Consider the following 18,701-nt stretch of genomic DNA (forward strand, 5'->3'; position numbering starts at 1 on the left):
TAATTAACCACCTATCCAATCCACCTAATCATTATTTAAGTTTGAATTGTCACTAAAACAAAACGCTCACTACAACAATGGAAACAGGGATGAGGCAGAGGTAATTGTATCCTGTTTTTTTGTCAGTTTTATATTAATTAAAATATTACAGCTAGATGGTCAGAATAAATGAATTATAGTAAGTTTCCATCTCAAAATATTTTTAACCTATTTGAAACTGAAATTCACTGTAACCTTTAAATCAGAAAGACATCTGGTGATTTATCCAGATCCCCTCCTCCTCGATGATGTTAAACAACTGTGATACTAGCACACTAATCCTATCTTACATAAACAATTATACAATGATATTTAACAATTGATATTTTTTTTATTTTTTTTTTTAAACAAAAAGAAACAATACCTTTGTCCAAAAAAACAGAAAGAAACAAGATTAACTTTATATTTTTTTCAGAAAAATTTCACTAAAGATTCTGGATAGTTCGTTTTACCCATACTTATTTGAAATTAGTTTAATAAAATGCTCTGCTACAACAAACATTTTGAATAATGTTGGCTCAAAAATGGACAAAAACACACACTGTTAGATAAACAAATATTGCACTCCTCTTTTTAATCTCACCTTCTACTTTTACATCTGATATTTGCGTAACCTCATGAAGTTTAGTCTCTTCAGTTGTCACCTGTATCAAACATAATATTAAATACACTCACAATAATACAATTTCTGTACAAGAATAAACTGTGCATAGATAATTAAAATTGTGTAAGTACAATTTTATTCAGCTGTACATAATCATAAAACAAAAAAAGGTGACAATATAGTTATAAGACTTCTGATGCACAGCTTATACACACATAACTTAATTTAAAATACGTCAGTGCTACACTAACCCTCCTTGCGGTGACAGGGGGGTACTATTGACAAATTATATATCCACTAGTTCAGAATACTTTTCGGAGTGGGGTGCAATTTTGCACCACCCATTCTTTATTATTTTTTTAATAAATGTGCCTAAGAAAAATAAGACCTTTTAGGCGAAATTTCGAGATACTGAGGGTGACCTTACTCTACAGCCTCACCCCCTTGACATTTTAAGTTGAAAATTTAATGGCATCAATGTCCCATATACAGAAATAAAGTATCAAAGTTTGGTCAAAATCGGTCCTACAGTTCTGGAAATATAAGGTGATATCTCATTTCAGAATGGTAAATTATTAATTATATCAATTTGGTTCAATAGTTAAATTTGTAACTATATTTAAACCTATGATTAAAGCAAGGGAATAAAGTGATGATATTTGAAATAACCTTAAAAAAATTGCATTTCTTCAAAAACAATTTCAGGTAAATACAAACTATGAATTTCTTATTCGTTTTTAATTTTTAGCTTTACAAAATGGAATGTGACAATTTTATTTACTGCCAAATGGTTTAAGTAATGGCAATTAGAACTCAACGGATAATAAAACAATTACTTTTAATTTTTAAAAAGTTAGTAAATCTAAACATATAGCAAGTACTATATTTTTTACAGTAAACATTTTTTATTATCTCTTACTTTTTTTATTATCTTTCATTTATTTTTATTTATTTTCAAACTCAATTTCTTTCAGAACAATAAATCCATATTGTTTAGTATTTATTTCACCAAACCTTTGTTTTCTTTCAAAAGAACATCATCAATATAAATCTTAGATTCTTTCCTAATACAATTTACAGTACACAAACTTCAGTATACATGCTGATTCTAAGAAGGTCTTTTTATAGAGTATAAATCTACTTAATTCCTTAAATATCAATGAAAAATAAGTATTTAAAACAAATTTTGCAAAATATTAAATATATAATTACAAATTAATGTAACTATTTTAACTCTGTACCTGTGAAGTTGCTTGTTCCCAAGTCTGTGGTTGAAAATCTTCTGGAGCAAAAAGTGGTAATACCTCTTCAACAGTAGCATGTTTCAGTTCAATCATACGAAGGAATGCACTGAATACACCGGACAGCATTTGTTCTGTTGTAGTCTCCTGAGTCAGAACCTGAAATTAATGGTTTTTTTTTTATAAATATATGCTTACTAACTAATTAAAAAAGTAAAAACAATTCAATAATACAGCCAGTAAAGATGACAAAGTCCTTGCTGGAGAAGGATGAAGAAGTATCTAAAAGGCTTCACTCAGAGGTGAAAACCTTCTGTACTTATAAAAGTGGCTTTAATTAGTTATTATAATCTTATTTAAAAAGTCTGTAAAAGATGCACTATATCAGTATTTATTAATTCCGGTTCATTTTCACCAGATTAAAAGTCATGTAATTGATAGTGTTGAACATTTTGGTACAATGCTAAATCTCTCTCTCTCTCTCTCGATCTCTCTCTCTCTCTCTCTCTCTCTCTCTCTCTCTCTCTCTCTCTCTCTCTCTCTCGATCTCTCTCTCTCTCTGTGTGTGTGTGTGTGTGTGTGTGTGTGTGTGTGCACGCGTGCATGTGTATGTGTGCATGCACACATGTGTATGTGTATTGTGTGTGTTTACTGTAACAAAATGCAATTTTACCAGATTAAAAAAAAATATGCAAATATGCAATACTGTTGTAAAAATCATGTTTTACAACAATGTTGTAAAAAAAAATATGAAAAATCTATTGATGTTAATAAATAAAACCCAAAATCACAGTAAAAAAATACATTTTTTGTTATATTGAAATATGTGTAACTAAATGGAATATTTGAGTATGATCCAAATTTAATTATTACAAAAGTTGTTGAGAAACAATATTAGAACTAAGATTAGATTTTGAAACAATCACATCAATGATTTTTTAAAGCCATGATCAGAAAGCAATATGGAATGTTTTTTAATGCAATTAGGCAGTGTTTTCCAAGATGGAAAATGGATTTGCCTAAATAAAAATTAATTGCTTTTAAGATGTAAAAAAATGTAAACCTAACAACTAAAAAGTTAATAAAAGAAGAGTTTCTTCTTTCATACACTCATGTAGTAGTCGCAAATGAAATCAAATAAAATTAAATATGTCTGTGTACCTGGTATAAAAAATTTATTCACCAAATTTAAAATACCACAATGAAAAGGAACAATGCAATACTAAAAAAAATCCTCATGAACATATTCAAGGAATTAAAAAATGGAATGAAAAGAAATTAAATTTTTTAAATTTATTTTGAAAACCATTTCCAATAACATTCTATCAATGAAAAAAATTGATTTCAAAAAATGAATTGGATCAGCTGTCTTTTAATATTTTAATATCATTTTGTGCTTTCTTATCATTACTACATTCTTTTGAAATAATGAATGGTAGATGTCTTTCTGAAGAACAGTTGGCTATTGAAAAATATATTGCTAAATTTCAAAATTCATTTCACCATGATACCGATAAGGCCTGAATTTTGGATCTTCAACCTACCTGTATTTCAACAATCTAACCCTATCTACATTTATAATAGGTCTCAAAATTTCTTTCAAATATTAATTACACCAACCTGAAAAAAAATCTTATGTGGACACCACAATTTCCTTGTACGTCTATTAAATTACATATACCCTTTTTTTTGCTACACTTCATTTAAACTTATTTCATTTGAAAGTGAGACACCTCCAACTCTATAGTGGTCAGTTACACAATTGGATTGTGGTAGACACAACACATTGCATCACATTTTTTTGTGGTGTCCATATCAGCATTCTATATTAGTTTAGATATTAATTTTGTTTCATATCACTGAAGTATTTAGGTGGTGTAAATGAGAACGAGTTGGATCCGTAACCATGGACAGATCGATTCAAATCAGACTTCATATAAATATATATTTTTAACTTTTCTTTTTTTAATTTAAATATACTGATTTATTAATAATTATTAATTCTGTAAAAATTTTTGAATTAAAATGAAAAGTAAATAACATTTTATTTCACTAATTACTTCTGATTTTTTTCACTTTTTGTTATTGAATTATTATTTACTGTAAAACGTTTTTTACAATTATTAATAAATCAATATATTTAAATTAAAAAAAAAAAAAGAGACGTCTGATTCAAACTGATGTGCCTTCCAGATCCAAATATTTCATTAATTAAAATTTTATTTTGCTATAACTCTGAAACCAATGAAAATAAGTAGAGCTTATGATATATTGTTGAAAAGCTCTCAATGAGGGCTTACTACTGCAGTTAAGAAAAATTATGAGTGCAGTTAAGAAAATCCCAATGTTTTGGATTTTGAGCTTTACTGGACATTTTTGGTCCAGTCGATTGCAATCAAAAGGGGAGGTCAATAACTAGATGTTACAACAGTCCTAAATCTAAAATTTCAACATTCTATGGCTAATCGTTTTTGAGTTATGCAAGATACGTACGTACGTACGTACAGATGTCACACTAAAACTAGTCAAAATGGATATTTCCATTGGAAATCTGAAAACCGAAATTTTTCGCGATCACAAAACTTCCTTTACTTTATACAAGGAAGTAAAAAATTAATTTGCACTACTAGTAACGAATACTTAACATTATTAAGATTCCAGGCCGACTGGAATATTAACAATGTAAAGTTTCAATAAAAATAAAAAAGACAACAAAAATTCATTACCTCAGATATAAGAGCACTGTGACCTTCTCTTTCAACAAGATTAACAATGGCTGATTGGGCAGGAGCAGTTCTCAATGATGGAAATTGCTCAGCTTCATACTGTGATATAACCTAAAACATATATAAACTTTTAGTTATTAACAAAAACTATTTGAAAAACAAAAATTTAATAAATATAATCTTAATAGCTTTCTCTTTTCTCTCATAACTCTACTTCAAAAAAGATACAACTTCATTCATCAATACAGATTACCTTAAGTGCTGCCTATTCTGGAGTAATTGTGTAGTTGAATATAATAAACATTTTAACATTAATGTTTCTGTAACAAATTTAATTTTATAAACATATAGATGTACAATTAAATGGAAACTGCATACATTGGTATTAACTTACAGAGCTAATGGTTCTAAGTTTCTACCCAGAACCGTTTACACTATAGTAAGTATTATTAGTAACTAGCACTAATTTGTTATTAATCATGTGTTATAAGAGAATAAAATTCTATTTTTGATAGCCTAACTGACTGAACTATCAATAACAGATTTTTACTTATCAGTACTCATTCAGCTGTATGGCAAATCTTAAAAGTTATTTTGTATAGATCACTCTGTAATGATCTATACTGCATAATTTTATATGGTTGGTAAATTGTTTAATTTTTTTTTCAGTAACACAAATTACGTGATTTTTTAAATTTACACTGAATACAAAATTTGGCTAAACAATGGATATGATTTTGCAGTTGTTAAACATGTAAGAAAAAAATTATTCTACCAGTTACCTCAACTTTATTAACATTGTAGTATAACTGTACTAATTATGCTTTTTCAGCAATTTTAATTTTAAAAATGGAAATACAATGAAAAATTAAATTTTTTATGGCTACAAAAATTAACTTGGGTTAGTAATCTGAAGAAATTTTGGAATCATTTTTTTCTGTTAAAGTTGGAAAATAATTTTTTATTAATATAAGATTTGAATGTATTTGATTTCAATGTAAACAATGTAAGGAGGGAAACAAAAAATTCAAAAATGCCTGGTATCAAATAAAAACTCTAAGTGGTTATTTATGGTATTTGGATTCCTTAAAAGGAAGTTTAATCTTACTGGAGAAATCCAGGCTGATATTGTAATTCAATTCTAGTATAAATTACATATAACTATTAAACATAATTACCTCTTGAACGGAAACTCCATGACGTATCATAACACCAATTGTGGCTAGTTCTGCTAGTGGTTGTTGACCTGGTCCAAATTCTTCAGCATGTAATTGCTGTAAAACCTCCTCTACTTCTTTAACCTCAGCAACTGTTTGTGTTACTACAGCTGTCTCCTTCTTCGATGTTTTCCTTTCTTTAGCTTGTTTCTTTTTCACTTTTTTCTCTGTAATTTCTTCAACAGATAATTGTGGTTGAATTTCAGTAACAGAAACAGATTCTTGAACTGGTTTTATTACATCAGCAGCCTTTTCCTCTGGCATTTCTTCAACAAACTCTTCAATTTTAGATTCTTCAGCTTGTGTCTGTTCAACTTTTACAGATTCTTTAACTGTCACTTTTCTAGTTGCTTTTTGTTTTTTAGTAACTTTTGCTTTAAATTCTTCAACAGCTGATTCTGAATGAATTTCAGATATGGCTACTGATTCTTGAACTGTTTCAGTGATATCTGCTTTTTCTTGGGGTACGACTTTCTCTTTTGGTATTTCTTTAATCTTCTCTTCTGGTACAACTTCAGAAATTGCCATTGATTCTTGAATCGGTGCAATTATTTCTGCTTTATCTTCTGGTGTTTCTTCAGGGCTTGGTTTATCAACTTTCTTCAAGGACGGAATTGCTGTTATTTCAACTGCTGTTTCTTGTACATCTAATTTTCTATGTGCAGTAACCTTAAAAAAAGGAAATAATAATAAATAATTATGTTATACACAAAAATTATACAGGATCAAGGTAACACCAAAAGAGCTTTGCAATTTAGTTACGGCAGCAAGGTCAATTTAAACCGATGAATATTTCCGAAACACACCCTACAATTGCAGATATTAATAAAATCAAAGTGTCATTAACTCCTTGCTAATCTCCAACATAATATGATGTTTCATATGCAAAAAAGGTATCACTGATATTCTATTATTACATTCTAAATCTTTGCTCCAAATTTTTGTTTTAAATTTTCTGCTGAAATATTGTATCGCCTAGTATAAATATTGGTTTGTTAGCTTACTGTAACTTCAAAGAGCATCACTAGTTGTCTATTTGCTGTACTATTCTTTTATCTATACATTGTCCCAATCATGACCATAAGATGTTTAAACAATGAAAATAAGGTGCTTTTACGATAACTTTACCAAAAACATACATGAAAAAACAACAACAAATTAAGTAAGAAAATGTCAAGTTATCATTTCCTGAAATGTTTATTTCTTTTATCTAAGTATCTTATTAGAAAATGTTTTATTCAATGTAAAGAAACTTCTAGCACAATTTATGATTTCCTGTAGTAATTATTCGATTTTGTTTGTGTAAACAAAATTTTGTTTGTTTCATAATGAAACACCTTATTATCAAAATATACTAATTTGAACAAAAATCGAATAATTACGACAAGAAATCATACATTGTACTAGAAGTTTCTTTACATTGAATAAAACATTTTGCTAATAAGATACTTAGATAAAAGAAACAAACATTTCAGGAAATGATAACTTGACATTTTCTTACTTAATTTGAAAAAAGTTGTTTTTTTTCTAGTAAAGTTATCTTAAAATTTCCAATATGTTTGTAAGAGCTTCATATGAATAACTGTATCACCACAATATAAATCTTTTTACACTGATCTAACATGTTCAGTGACAAGCTTCCTAGATAACATTTTTAAATATACATACAAATTTAAATGATATAACACATCTCACTATCTATGGATGCAAAACAAATAAGATAATTTTCAAAAAAAAAAAGAAAGAAAAGTGAACCAACTAACTTGTAAAGTGATTCAGTAAAGTGTAATAAAAGTTCACTCATTTGATTGAACTCTTATCTTAATCTCTGGTTTTTATTGTATCTGACAGTTTCATTTAATTGTTAATTACTTTCACACAAACTATAAAAAAGTGTAAGATCAAAGTTATGATCATGATAGATTTCAACAGAGAAAAAACAGAGTTAGCATTGTATAAAATTTTAACAAATTTCTTTATGAATTACCTTTTCCACAGTTTCTGTAAACGTTTCAGTGGATTCCACTGGGACCACTTCTTGAACATCAATAGGTTCTCTATAAACAAAAATTAAATAATAAATACACATTTTATGGACTAATCCTACTTAGAGATGGGTTTAATAATATAACAGAACTAAAATAATAAAGTTAGATACTGTTTTAAAATAAGTAAATTCATATAATGACAATTATATAAAAATGTATAATGGAATAAAGCAGAATATGTTGGTTATAAACCATACACTTTTCAGTAGCATATGTATAACTTAAATCTAATATTTGTAATTTATTAAAAAAAGAACAGAACATTATATATAAATATGAGGTTAGTCCCAAAAGTAAGTGTACTAATTTTTTATTTAATTATCTATAGAACCTATCTGAAACTACATGTTGTCTCCTTTGAAGTATGGTCCTTGGGAAGTTACTCAGCGGTTCCATCATTTCTTCCACTCTTCATAGCAGAACCAGAAGTCATTTTCCATAAATATGTGTAGCTCTTCAGTTACAGTTTTTTTTAAGTTTTCATCCTGAAATGATGATCCTTCAACTTCAATTTCAATTTAAGGAAGTAGAAATCGCACAGAGCTAGATCTGGGTTGTAGGGAGGCTGTGAAAGTAGGGGAATGTTCTTCACCAGAAATTCTTGAATTGAAAGCAAAGTGTGAGCTGGCACATTATTGTGGTGCAGCACACAATCATGTGCAATGTCTGTTCAGACTCGCTGGAACTGCTTTTGAAGTCTTTCCTAGATATCTTTGTAAAAGGCACTATCAACTATCAGTCCTGGAGATGCAAATTCTTTGTGCACATCCTACAGCAAAAAAACAATCAGTTTTCACCTTCCAGAATGAGGGTCATCTTCAACATTTTCTCGGCCCTCTTTGAAAGCTTTAGTTCTCGACAGAGTGGCATCTCCATAAGCTTTGGTTAAAGAATCAAATGTTTCTGTGGCAGACTTTTAGTTTCACACAAAATTTGATTGTGTAACGTTGTTCAGTATTTTCCTCCATCGTAAATGTAACGAGGTTATAAAACATGACCATACATGAACAGCAGTAGTGCACGACTGACTCAACTGATCCAGTTGAAACAAGTATGCATGAAGGACATTTTATATTACCTATTTGTCCGTAGGAAAATCAGTATACTTACTTTTGGAACAAATCTCATATATACATATTCATACACGTTTACTTAATTCTTCACAGCTTTCACCATTTTAGTAGAACTGCTTGCCAAATATTACTATATTTAGCCATGATAAATGTAATATCATGAAAACACAGGTTTGAGCAACAATTAAAAAAAAATAGATTAGTGATATTCGTGTATTAACAGTCAGTAGTCAAGCCCATGTCAATTCAAGTTAATTTATAAAATACAAATAATTTTGATGTTAATACAAAAGAAACTCATTCCATGGGTAATGTATGATAATGTAACCCATAAATAAATTATTTCAGATTTCAAAATAAAAGATTAAACTGTCTCAAAATAAAAAAAAATTTCTTCACGTAGCATACATGAAAAAAATAAAAGTTCCATGAAAAAAAAAAAAATAAAAGCATCATAAAAACAAAGAATCAATTAATTAACTTTGGGATGTAAGCAGGTACACTTCAAACAGTAATTGAACACAGTTTTTAAAGTTGCTAAACTTCAAAGAACTGTGCTGTGTATGTAATATTATGAATCAGTATCCCATTTGGTTTTGAGATTTCTTTAAGGAGATCTTGCTATTACTTACATGTGTTACATGTAACATGTTAATAACAGTTGTTAAAACTATGTATTTCAAAATATTTAAGAGTCTCAAGGAATCTATAACTCAACTCAAATGATTTGCTAGGAGGTTTATTTAAATGTTTAAAATATCACATTAAAACCACACATAAAATGAAAAATTTTGAAAATAATTGAGAAATATATCTTCAAAAAACACTGGAATATTTACTTTTTCTGTTAAATTTGATTCACTCTACACTTCTTCAGTCATGACTAAGATTAAGTGACATAATTTGTTTAATGAATTTAAAAACACTATATCATAGTTAGGGATTTCATGTTCATTTGATCAAGGAAATGTTTCCCAGTGATTATATGTTGGTCATAGGGAGAAGTATATAATAACTTACTTTTTCTTTTCTTCTTCAAAAGTAATAGAACTTTTTCTATGCTTTCTCCTTTCGTCTCGTTTCTTTTCCCTTTTCACTTTTTCTATCTTGATCAACTCTTCTTCTTCTTTTGCTTGTTGTAAAGCAATATCTTCTTTAAGTTCTTTTGGAATTTCTGTAATAAGATAAAAAATTCAGAATAATATTTACACAAATACACAAAAAAATTTAAATACCTATGTAAATCATGAAAAATATTAGGGTTGATGACTTTAAAATCAATATAGATGCTGATGTTGATGCAGGCAAGATAAATTTCAAATTAATTTTGATTTTTAAATTGTATCAGAAGCACAGAGAATACTTGAAGAATGAATATTGGGTGCTATGAAAAATGACTGGAAGTAAGCCAAACCTTCCATCTCCATTCAGTTTTGGTAATTGATGGAATGCTCACTGTCATATAAGACACTAAATTCAAATTACAGAAGAAATAACTGTTAGAATGGCAGAAATATTTCAAGCTCAACAGATATGGAAAACTGAAATGTATAAATTACCTGTAATTAAATAAATTCCACCATAAAAACTACTACTTCTACAAAATAATGAAGGATTACAATCAAATTAAGAATGCCAGTGTACCACCCTGAACTCATTCTGACTTGGGTGAAAATAAAGCCAGATTGTGAAAGAAGATGGCAAAATTTTGAGTTAAAAAACTTTCTAAACTTCTGACTAAATATTGGAAACAGTAGAAATGTTAATAGTAATCAATGCCATTATCTAACCTAACTTTGGTAATTTAATTCTTGACAAGCTTGAAATATGGAAGGCAAGAGATAATTTACAATTGAAAGCAAAAAGAAAATTTTCATAATTATTATTAGGAAAATAATAATTATGCTTTATCACAATGAACGCAAGAGGCTATACAATTACAAGCCAAAGGGAAAATCAATAACCAGCTTAAACTGCCATCCCAAAAGATACTACAAACAAGAAAATTTCTACTATTATGGACAGTAGGAGTGGATTAGATAATCCACTAGATCAATTTACTCCATACATATAAGAGTTTGTTTAGTGGTAAGTAAAGGGGAAAATAGATCAAAATGTTAAGAAAATGTGATTATTTTTTACCACGTGAAAACAAGGAAGAAGAAAATGTAAAAGAAGCAGTGTGATTAAAGTAATTGAGTAGTCAATGTAAAATAGTTTATATTTAACATTTTCTGGTAGTTAACAAGTAGGAAATATATTATAACATATCATAAGTCTTATATTGAAAAATTAGATTAAATAGACCTTTACATTAAAACACATTAACTCAATGCAATTTTAAACAGAATTATAATCTGCAGAACAGCATTTACCACTTATAATTTTGATTGTGTTAACAGTGTTACTTCAAGAAAATATTTTTATATGCAAACCTAATTGTGGTTATCTATCTGATAGGATGCCATCCATAAAATATCCAGGAATGCACCTGTCTGCATTTAATGATGATTTAATTTATTAAATCCTTTTTTAAAAATTGTTTGTACATGCTAAACAACAAAATTATCTAAAAAAAATACATGTATTAGTAAATTAAAATAATTATAATAATTAGTATTAAATTATGTTTTAAATAAATCAGAAGAATAAATATAATACCTTGAACGTATAGTTTAGCTTTTGAAACAACTTGGCCAATTTCACTTGTCGCTTTACAAACATAAGTACCAGCATCTTCAAGAGTGGCTTTATGAATAGTAACTGATGTTTTCTTATTCTTTATTATAATTTTAACATTTTTAGAACTTCTTAAAATTTTATCATTATGGTACCATATTATATCTGAAATATGTAAAAGAAAATTTTAAACTTAATTTTAAAATCATTTATATAAGACTTCTTTTTTTAACTTATAATGACTTAATTATATGAAGGAAAAATGAAGAAACAAAACATTTTATTAAATGTTCCATATTAAATATAAATTAATGTTAACACTACCACAACAAAAATTAGTAAAAATCCGTATGTATGTGTTACTGTCACTGATTTTTCAACACTTTAAACAACCATTTTTTATTTTATTAATTTTTTGTTTAATACAGTGCTGCATTATTAATTAAAACTAGTTGGAGAATATAGTTCCAACTGAAATTTTTTTCCGATTACCAAATCTCAATTAGAAAACACATAGTGCTAACAACTTTTTTGCCAAATTATTATTATTATAGATTATCGTATTTTACATCAAATTATGATAAAATAATTGTATCGTAATTTGATGTTAAATACATCTTGCTGCTTTAAAAATTACAAACCTTTTTCTGTTATTCCAATATGGTACTCTAAATTCACCAGTATATATATAAATAACTATATTAAACATACAAGTAAATTATTACTTATTATTGCACATTATTTGGAAAAATATATTAAAAACAGTTTTTTAAAAATGAATATTTATAATAAATAATCTAAGCAAAAATTACATTAAAAATAAGTCAGTAAATGCAAAACAGAACAACAGAAAAACTTTATGAACTTTAAGAATAAGCAAGCCATATTTTTAAAATATATTATCAGGAGGTTAGTATCTGCCATTTACGAATAGGGCACACTAGGCTCACTCATGGGTATCTGATGATGTAAACAGATGGACCCCTATGTGCTCGCTGCAACGGCTAACTAACAGTGCACCACATCCTTCTGGATTGTATCTGTTATGCAGCATTATCTCACACGTTTAACTTAGGGGCTAACATACAAACAATTTATTAGAGATAATGAAATGAAGTTACCTATGTTTTATAATTTCTTAGGGCCATCTATTTATATTCAAAAATTTTAATTACAGTGTTTAAGCTATTTATGACATTTGCCGTAAAGCAGTTTATAATTTTATTTTCTTAATCAGATATACAGCATGAACTTAGCATTCACTAAAGGTTTTTCATTTTTAATTATTTTTAAAGATGTTTTTGTTTTTAATTAATCTTTAATTGTGAATTTTTAACAATTAGTTAAAAAAAAGGATATATTTATTTTCTAGTATAATGGTTTTAGATTTCTTATTACTGACAATTCCTGTTATTAACAGTGTGATGAAGGATATATTTGAACTTAAAGACAATTATATATTCAGAATTGTCAAGTGTGTGAAGAATATTTTAACAGTTGATAAATTTGTAATAACCACTACACTATGAAAAAACTTTATGATTCCAAAAAATAAAAGTTGTTAACTCTTAAAACTATGAGATCTTTATGTTCTTTGTGAAACTATTATATTTTCAAGGTATTTATTAATTTTAATGAAGTTTGAAGAGTAATTATCCTCATTTAGGGTTTTTATTTAAAATCATTCATTTTTTAATGTTCTTATTTACATTAAATATTATTGTACAGTTTCATTTTTTCTATGTTAATGTGAGATTTTGTGACAGACTAAATTTCATTAAAAGTAAATTTTTACTGCAATCTGGTTGTCATAAATGTTAATTTTGTTAAAACCTTCAAAAAAGGGTAAAAAATTAAGACTATAACATACATGATATGACAAGTAAAATTACAAAACTGATATCTAAATAAAATTTGGACTATATACAGTTTTAATAAACTCATCATATGTTTAAATGAGCATACTGCATGCATTTATTCTATAAATAAAATTAGGCTTTTTAATTTTACCTGGTAATGGTGTGCCTGAAAATTGTAACTCAAATACTGCTGATTCGGTTTCCCTTAATCGTATATCAGTAATATCTTGTACAAATGATGGTGGAGCTTGTAAAGCTAAAAACAATAAAAATGAATGAATTAATAACAAATCACATGACAGATTAAATAAAATTAAATATTAAAAATAAAAAAAAATGTGATAGAAGATCTGTGTTATTTCTATAAGAAATAAATGTTTTTATGTTTGGTTTATATAAATTTTCTATAACCATTGAGTGTAATAATTCATACAGTTTAGTAACTGATAAGATTACAATGCATGTTTTATATAAAATGTTTTTAAAAAATCATGCTTGGATTTTAACAAGTTACCATCTGTTACTGTAATAGACAAATCTCTAATTACAGATTATTAATGCTCTTTTTGCAGTAAAATTGGATAATGAAATAAAAAATATTTCTGGGAATAAATTAAATTACTTTTGACTCATTTAAGTAAATAGGAAAAATGTATTTTTTATGATTTTATAATTACTAAAAATATCCTCACTGACAACACATGCAGACAATAGGTTAACCCAATTTTTAATCTCTCATAAGCTATTATAAAATTGTATAATTTAAAAAAAGATGATCTATAATTTATTTTGCGCATGATATTTATTTGTGCAGAAAACCAAAACATAACATAATGATTCTAATTTAATTTAACACAAATCCATCTGAGAAAAGACACTTAACTTATGAGGCTTTTTAGGGCTAACATGTTTACAATCAATTCTGTGTTTTTTTACTATATTAAAATTGTTCTTTCACTATTGCCTGTTGCATTAATTGCTTTCCGAGCAATGCCTCCGATTGCAGTTTCAGGGTTACCTTGTTTTAAATTATACATACACTGCTGATTATTTTTTTTTTGGGAGCTAAGGATTTTCCTAGTTCATGTTTCATGACAGAATCATCATATTAAAACCCAATTGGCACAAAAACACTGGGTACATTAAAATGAATGAAAATGATACTGAATGAAACTGTTATAAAAGTGAACTATAAAACTGTATCGTCGTATTGAGTAACACTATAACAGACTGAAATACTTCCTTTCACTCAAATGAATAATGTTATGAAGCATTATTACAAATAAATAACATTTATGATGTTATTGTTACGAAGTGAACAAAATTTTTAATTGCTTATCATTGGCATGCCACGGTACAGATAAGTGATAGCTTAACACATAAAACAATAATTTTACTTGCATGTGGGAGTGACAGAATCATTCCTTAATTACAGAGATATAACTGATATAATTCATATTTAGTACCTGCTGCACAATTCTGTGACATAAGGATATCAGGTATTTGATGTGCAGTAGTTCATTTTGGGGTTTGTAAGAAGGTAGTATATATATATATTAAAGTAGGAGTATATATATATATATATATTAAAGGGTTGAGAGCGGAATGTGATGAGCTGTTGCTGCCTGCAGATAAACGCGCATTGCACAACCATATACTTAAATAACTCCCCATGCAACAGTATACTTCCCTCATCTGTGTTTAAAATACTCCTTTCAACCTGCATGAAAAATATTCATCCAAAACAAACCGAAGTATATATATATATATATGCAATAAAATTTAATTATAAATGTAAGCTTTTTAATTACTGGATGTCAACTACCTATTTTTATGATATTCATCTGGTAGACTTAGCAATGTTAAAATTGCACCACAATTTAATTTTTTTTCTAATATAGCACAATAAATTACAAAAAAAACCTTCAGAAACATTTAAACAATTAATCTTCTAATACTTCTATTATTTTTATTTGAACTTTCTTTATTTAAAAAAGTACCTAGCATAAAGCAGTAAATTTCTTTTCTGCAAATTCAGACAAATTTTTATCTACATCAACATAATGCAGGAACATTTTGATTTGAGATCTATCACTAATTAAAATAAGATATAATACACAATAAAGGGCTTGTGTAGAGCCCAGGTCAAGCTGTAATCTGAATCACTTTATTACCTAATAATACAATATTTGGAACCATTATAAACAGTAACCTTTTGAAAACAACAGAATTTGCAGAAAGGATGAAATGTCAGAAGCTATAATTACATTTAATCAATCCAAAAATCATATTATAAGTTAGTAAACAATTTTCATTTAAATATTTAACTACATACTGTTACAGTTAATTGGCAATTGGGTCTGAGATTTGATGACTGAAGACCATGCAGGGGGAAGGAACAGTTCATCTCTTAATAAACATTAGACTGTTTCCATACATAGGTAGCAGTGAAAATGCTCCTGGGAGGCAATAGCAGTCTGACTTCCTGGATATACTCAGTCAGGTTTGGATATTCTCACATCTTTGGTTAATCAAAGATTGTTCAACAATCTGAAAGATTAATGTACTTGAAGAGATCCTAATGATCATGGGTTTGCTTGAGTGTTAAGGTTCTCAAGGTGCAGATTTCCAACCATTTGGGTTTAAATACAGCTAGCTACCTGACCTTCAGATCAAGGTATAGTAACTGCAATAAATAAATGTATTTTGGAAGATGGTCAAGGGACGATAACAATAATCAATTCTGTATTTATTGATATAACCAGGCTAATAAAATCCCTGCCTCAAACAAGATCAAATCAAGTTACCACTACTTCAGATTAATAATGATACACAAGAATAATGTGATTTTTTGGTGCTGGTATAACATGGCAATGGGAGTGAAGGTGCACAGAATTTTATAAACCAAAGGTAAGCTAGTAATTGCTGTTTGGTACTGCCAATTCTAAGGTAATTTTTTATAGAAAACATCATAGGTTACATTTTCAAAAACACCAAAAACATGAATAAACATTTTTTAAACCAGAAGCATTAATTGAAAGGTGGTACAAAACTATACCTGTTATAGATATTACTAATTCCAAGGTTATCATGTGGCTAAACAGAATGCAAATGAGTGGAATCATGAGGTACTGTGGTATCTAGAAACATCTGAGCAACTGTTTCTACTAAAATGTTCTATAGTAACAAAAGATGTGAAAAAACAATTCATAATTTTTGCTTCATCTGAAACACTTAACAACCAACATCTTAACCTTTAAAAAAGTATAGATTGCTAGAGATTAACAACTTTGGACATTAGATCACAACAAACACTGGACAACAACCAATAGAGCTTGGCACTGTGCTTATTCAATCAAAGCTAAAGAACAAAATTGCTTAAACTAACTATACAATATAGAAAAACATGCGTAATTTTCTTAATAATCTGTGCATGTGTATCATTCCACTAAGCTGTTTTTATAATTTGACTTAACAAAAATTTAAATTCTAATAAAGACTGAAGTTCTAATAACTAAAACTTTAGTTACAAAATAAAAGCTGAAATGATAACAGCATAAAGAACAATGTAACAACTGACAGTTCTGATTACATTTCCTTTCGCTGTAAATTTATCCTGGTAAAAGTTCAGTAACAACTTGACTGACTGAATCCCAAATTAACAGATTGTATTATAATAGAACTCTCATGAATAATAAGAAAGAAATCTCAGAAATGGATGAATAAACTTATATTAACATTTATGTGCGACATTATATAAACAAAAAACAAATTTTAAAACCCAACCAAATTAACCACTGATACCTCTTTAAATACAAATTATGCAATTAAAGAAGTACTATTCTAAAGAAAAAGGGTAAAGAAACTATTGTAACGCATTTGTTGTACCTAAATTTAAAAAATAAAATAATTGCACCACCATTTTATTTGCTTTAACAGCATATGTTCAACAAATTTAAATATACACGATATCATACATAAATAGATTAAATCGCAGATAAAAAAAATTAAATAATAAGTGGTGTATATGTTACCGTAAAAGATCGAAATTGGAGAATGTCAATGTTCTACGACGAATGTCGTACATACTAAATACGTCTGCCAAGACTTGATAAATAGGCAAAACAGATAAGTTCTAGTGGAGGTCGAAACAATATCTAGAAATTAGAAAGTTACCCAATACCACTCTCGTAAAGAAACACTCGAAAAAAAAAGTAGTTTGAATTTAAGCCAAACATAACCTATGCTTGCTAACCTTGTCTCTAACTTTAAATAAACAAATTACGTACATGTTATTCCCCAACATTGGAGGCGATTAATCAGAATTACCGCATTCAGCTTAAAGGGTAAACCATCTAACTATTTATTTGCGTTTGTACATCCGGATTTGCCCTTTCAATTTATAAAATGCTGAAAATCTGATTAAATTTTTTTATAAATGCGGTGAATTTGATTAATCGCCTCCAGTGTTGGAGAGAATAACATAATTTGAGTATTTAACATTAATTGGACAAGATTAGCGAGCGTAGTTTATATTGGGCTTAAATTTAAACTTGCTATTTCACGTGGGGTTTTCCTAATCTATTTACCTTAGAGATCGGTATTGGGCAATTTTTATTTAAATTTCTAGTTATCGTTTCGACCCCCACCAGACTTGTTTGTGTTTGTCGATCTATAGGAAGGGGAAGATAGGAACAAGCAAATATTTCGGTCTTTCACCGACGTATATTGTATGATGTGTCAACCATCATTCATCGGACAATATCAACATTTTACAGATAACAGTCTTTCACGGTAACACATACAAAAAGGTTTAAATAGTATATCCTCGGATAAACTTGCAAGTAACCACAACAATGTAGCCTAACCTCAGTTTTAGAATAAACTGATGCTTCAGTTTATCTGTATGCATTTAGTCCAATTAAAGTATCCTCATTTATGTAATAATAGTTTCTATTATATAATAATTTTAGGTTATTAATATAAAAGTTAATTTAAAAAAAACATATTGCTACTATACCAAACTTGCACAAATAACAAAAAATACAAATTTTAAAAATATGTTTGATTTAATACTAAACTTATAGAAAAATAACTTAATAATCAAACTATTGAAACTATAAAATAAAAATCTAGAATGTTGTTGTTATGATAAAAAACCAAGCTTAATTGTTATATTGATATCTTAACTTTTTGTGACATTTACCTTCACTTA

The 18,701-nt window shown here is 27.9% G+C and overlaps 1 protein-coding gene across 9 annotated transcripts in view; it reads right to left on the bottom strand.

Moving 5' to 3' along the window:
- Nucleotides 1–18,701, bottom strand: part of sls (sallimus) — a 397,202-nt gene that overhangs the window by 158,898 nt on the left and 219,603 nt on the right. For all 9 annotated transcript variants that reach the window (XM_075372741.1, XM_075372740.1, XM_075372745.1 and 6 more), the window contains exons 85-92: nt 13,638–13,742; nt 11,610–11,792; nt 9,969–10,122; nt 7,815–7,884; nt 5,789–6,496; nt 4,611–4,721; nt 1,885–2,043; nt 623–683 (exon numbers count right to left, since the gene is read on the bottom strand). In XM_075372741.1, coding sequence (XP_075228856.1) covers nt 623–683; nt 1,885–2,043; nt 4,611–4,721; nt 5,789–6,496; nt 7,815–7,884; nt 9,969–10,122; nt 11,610–11,792; nt 13,638–13,742 — 1,551 coding nt within the window. The remainder of the gene's footprint in view (nt 1–622; nt 684–1,884; nt 2,044–4,610; nt 4,722–5,788; nt 6,497–7,814; nt 7,885–9,968; nt 10,123–11,609; nt 11,793–13,637; nt 13,743–18,701) is intronic.

The sequence above is a fragment of the Lycorma delicatula genome, chromosome 8 (genome assembly GCF_047948215.1).
Source record: "Lycorma delicatula isolate Av1 chromosome 8, ASM4794821v1, whole genome shotgun sequence".
Taxonomy (NCBI): Eukaryota; Metazoa; Arthropoda; class Insecta; order Hemiptera; family Fulgoridae; genus Lycorma; species Lycorma delicatula.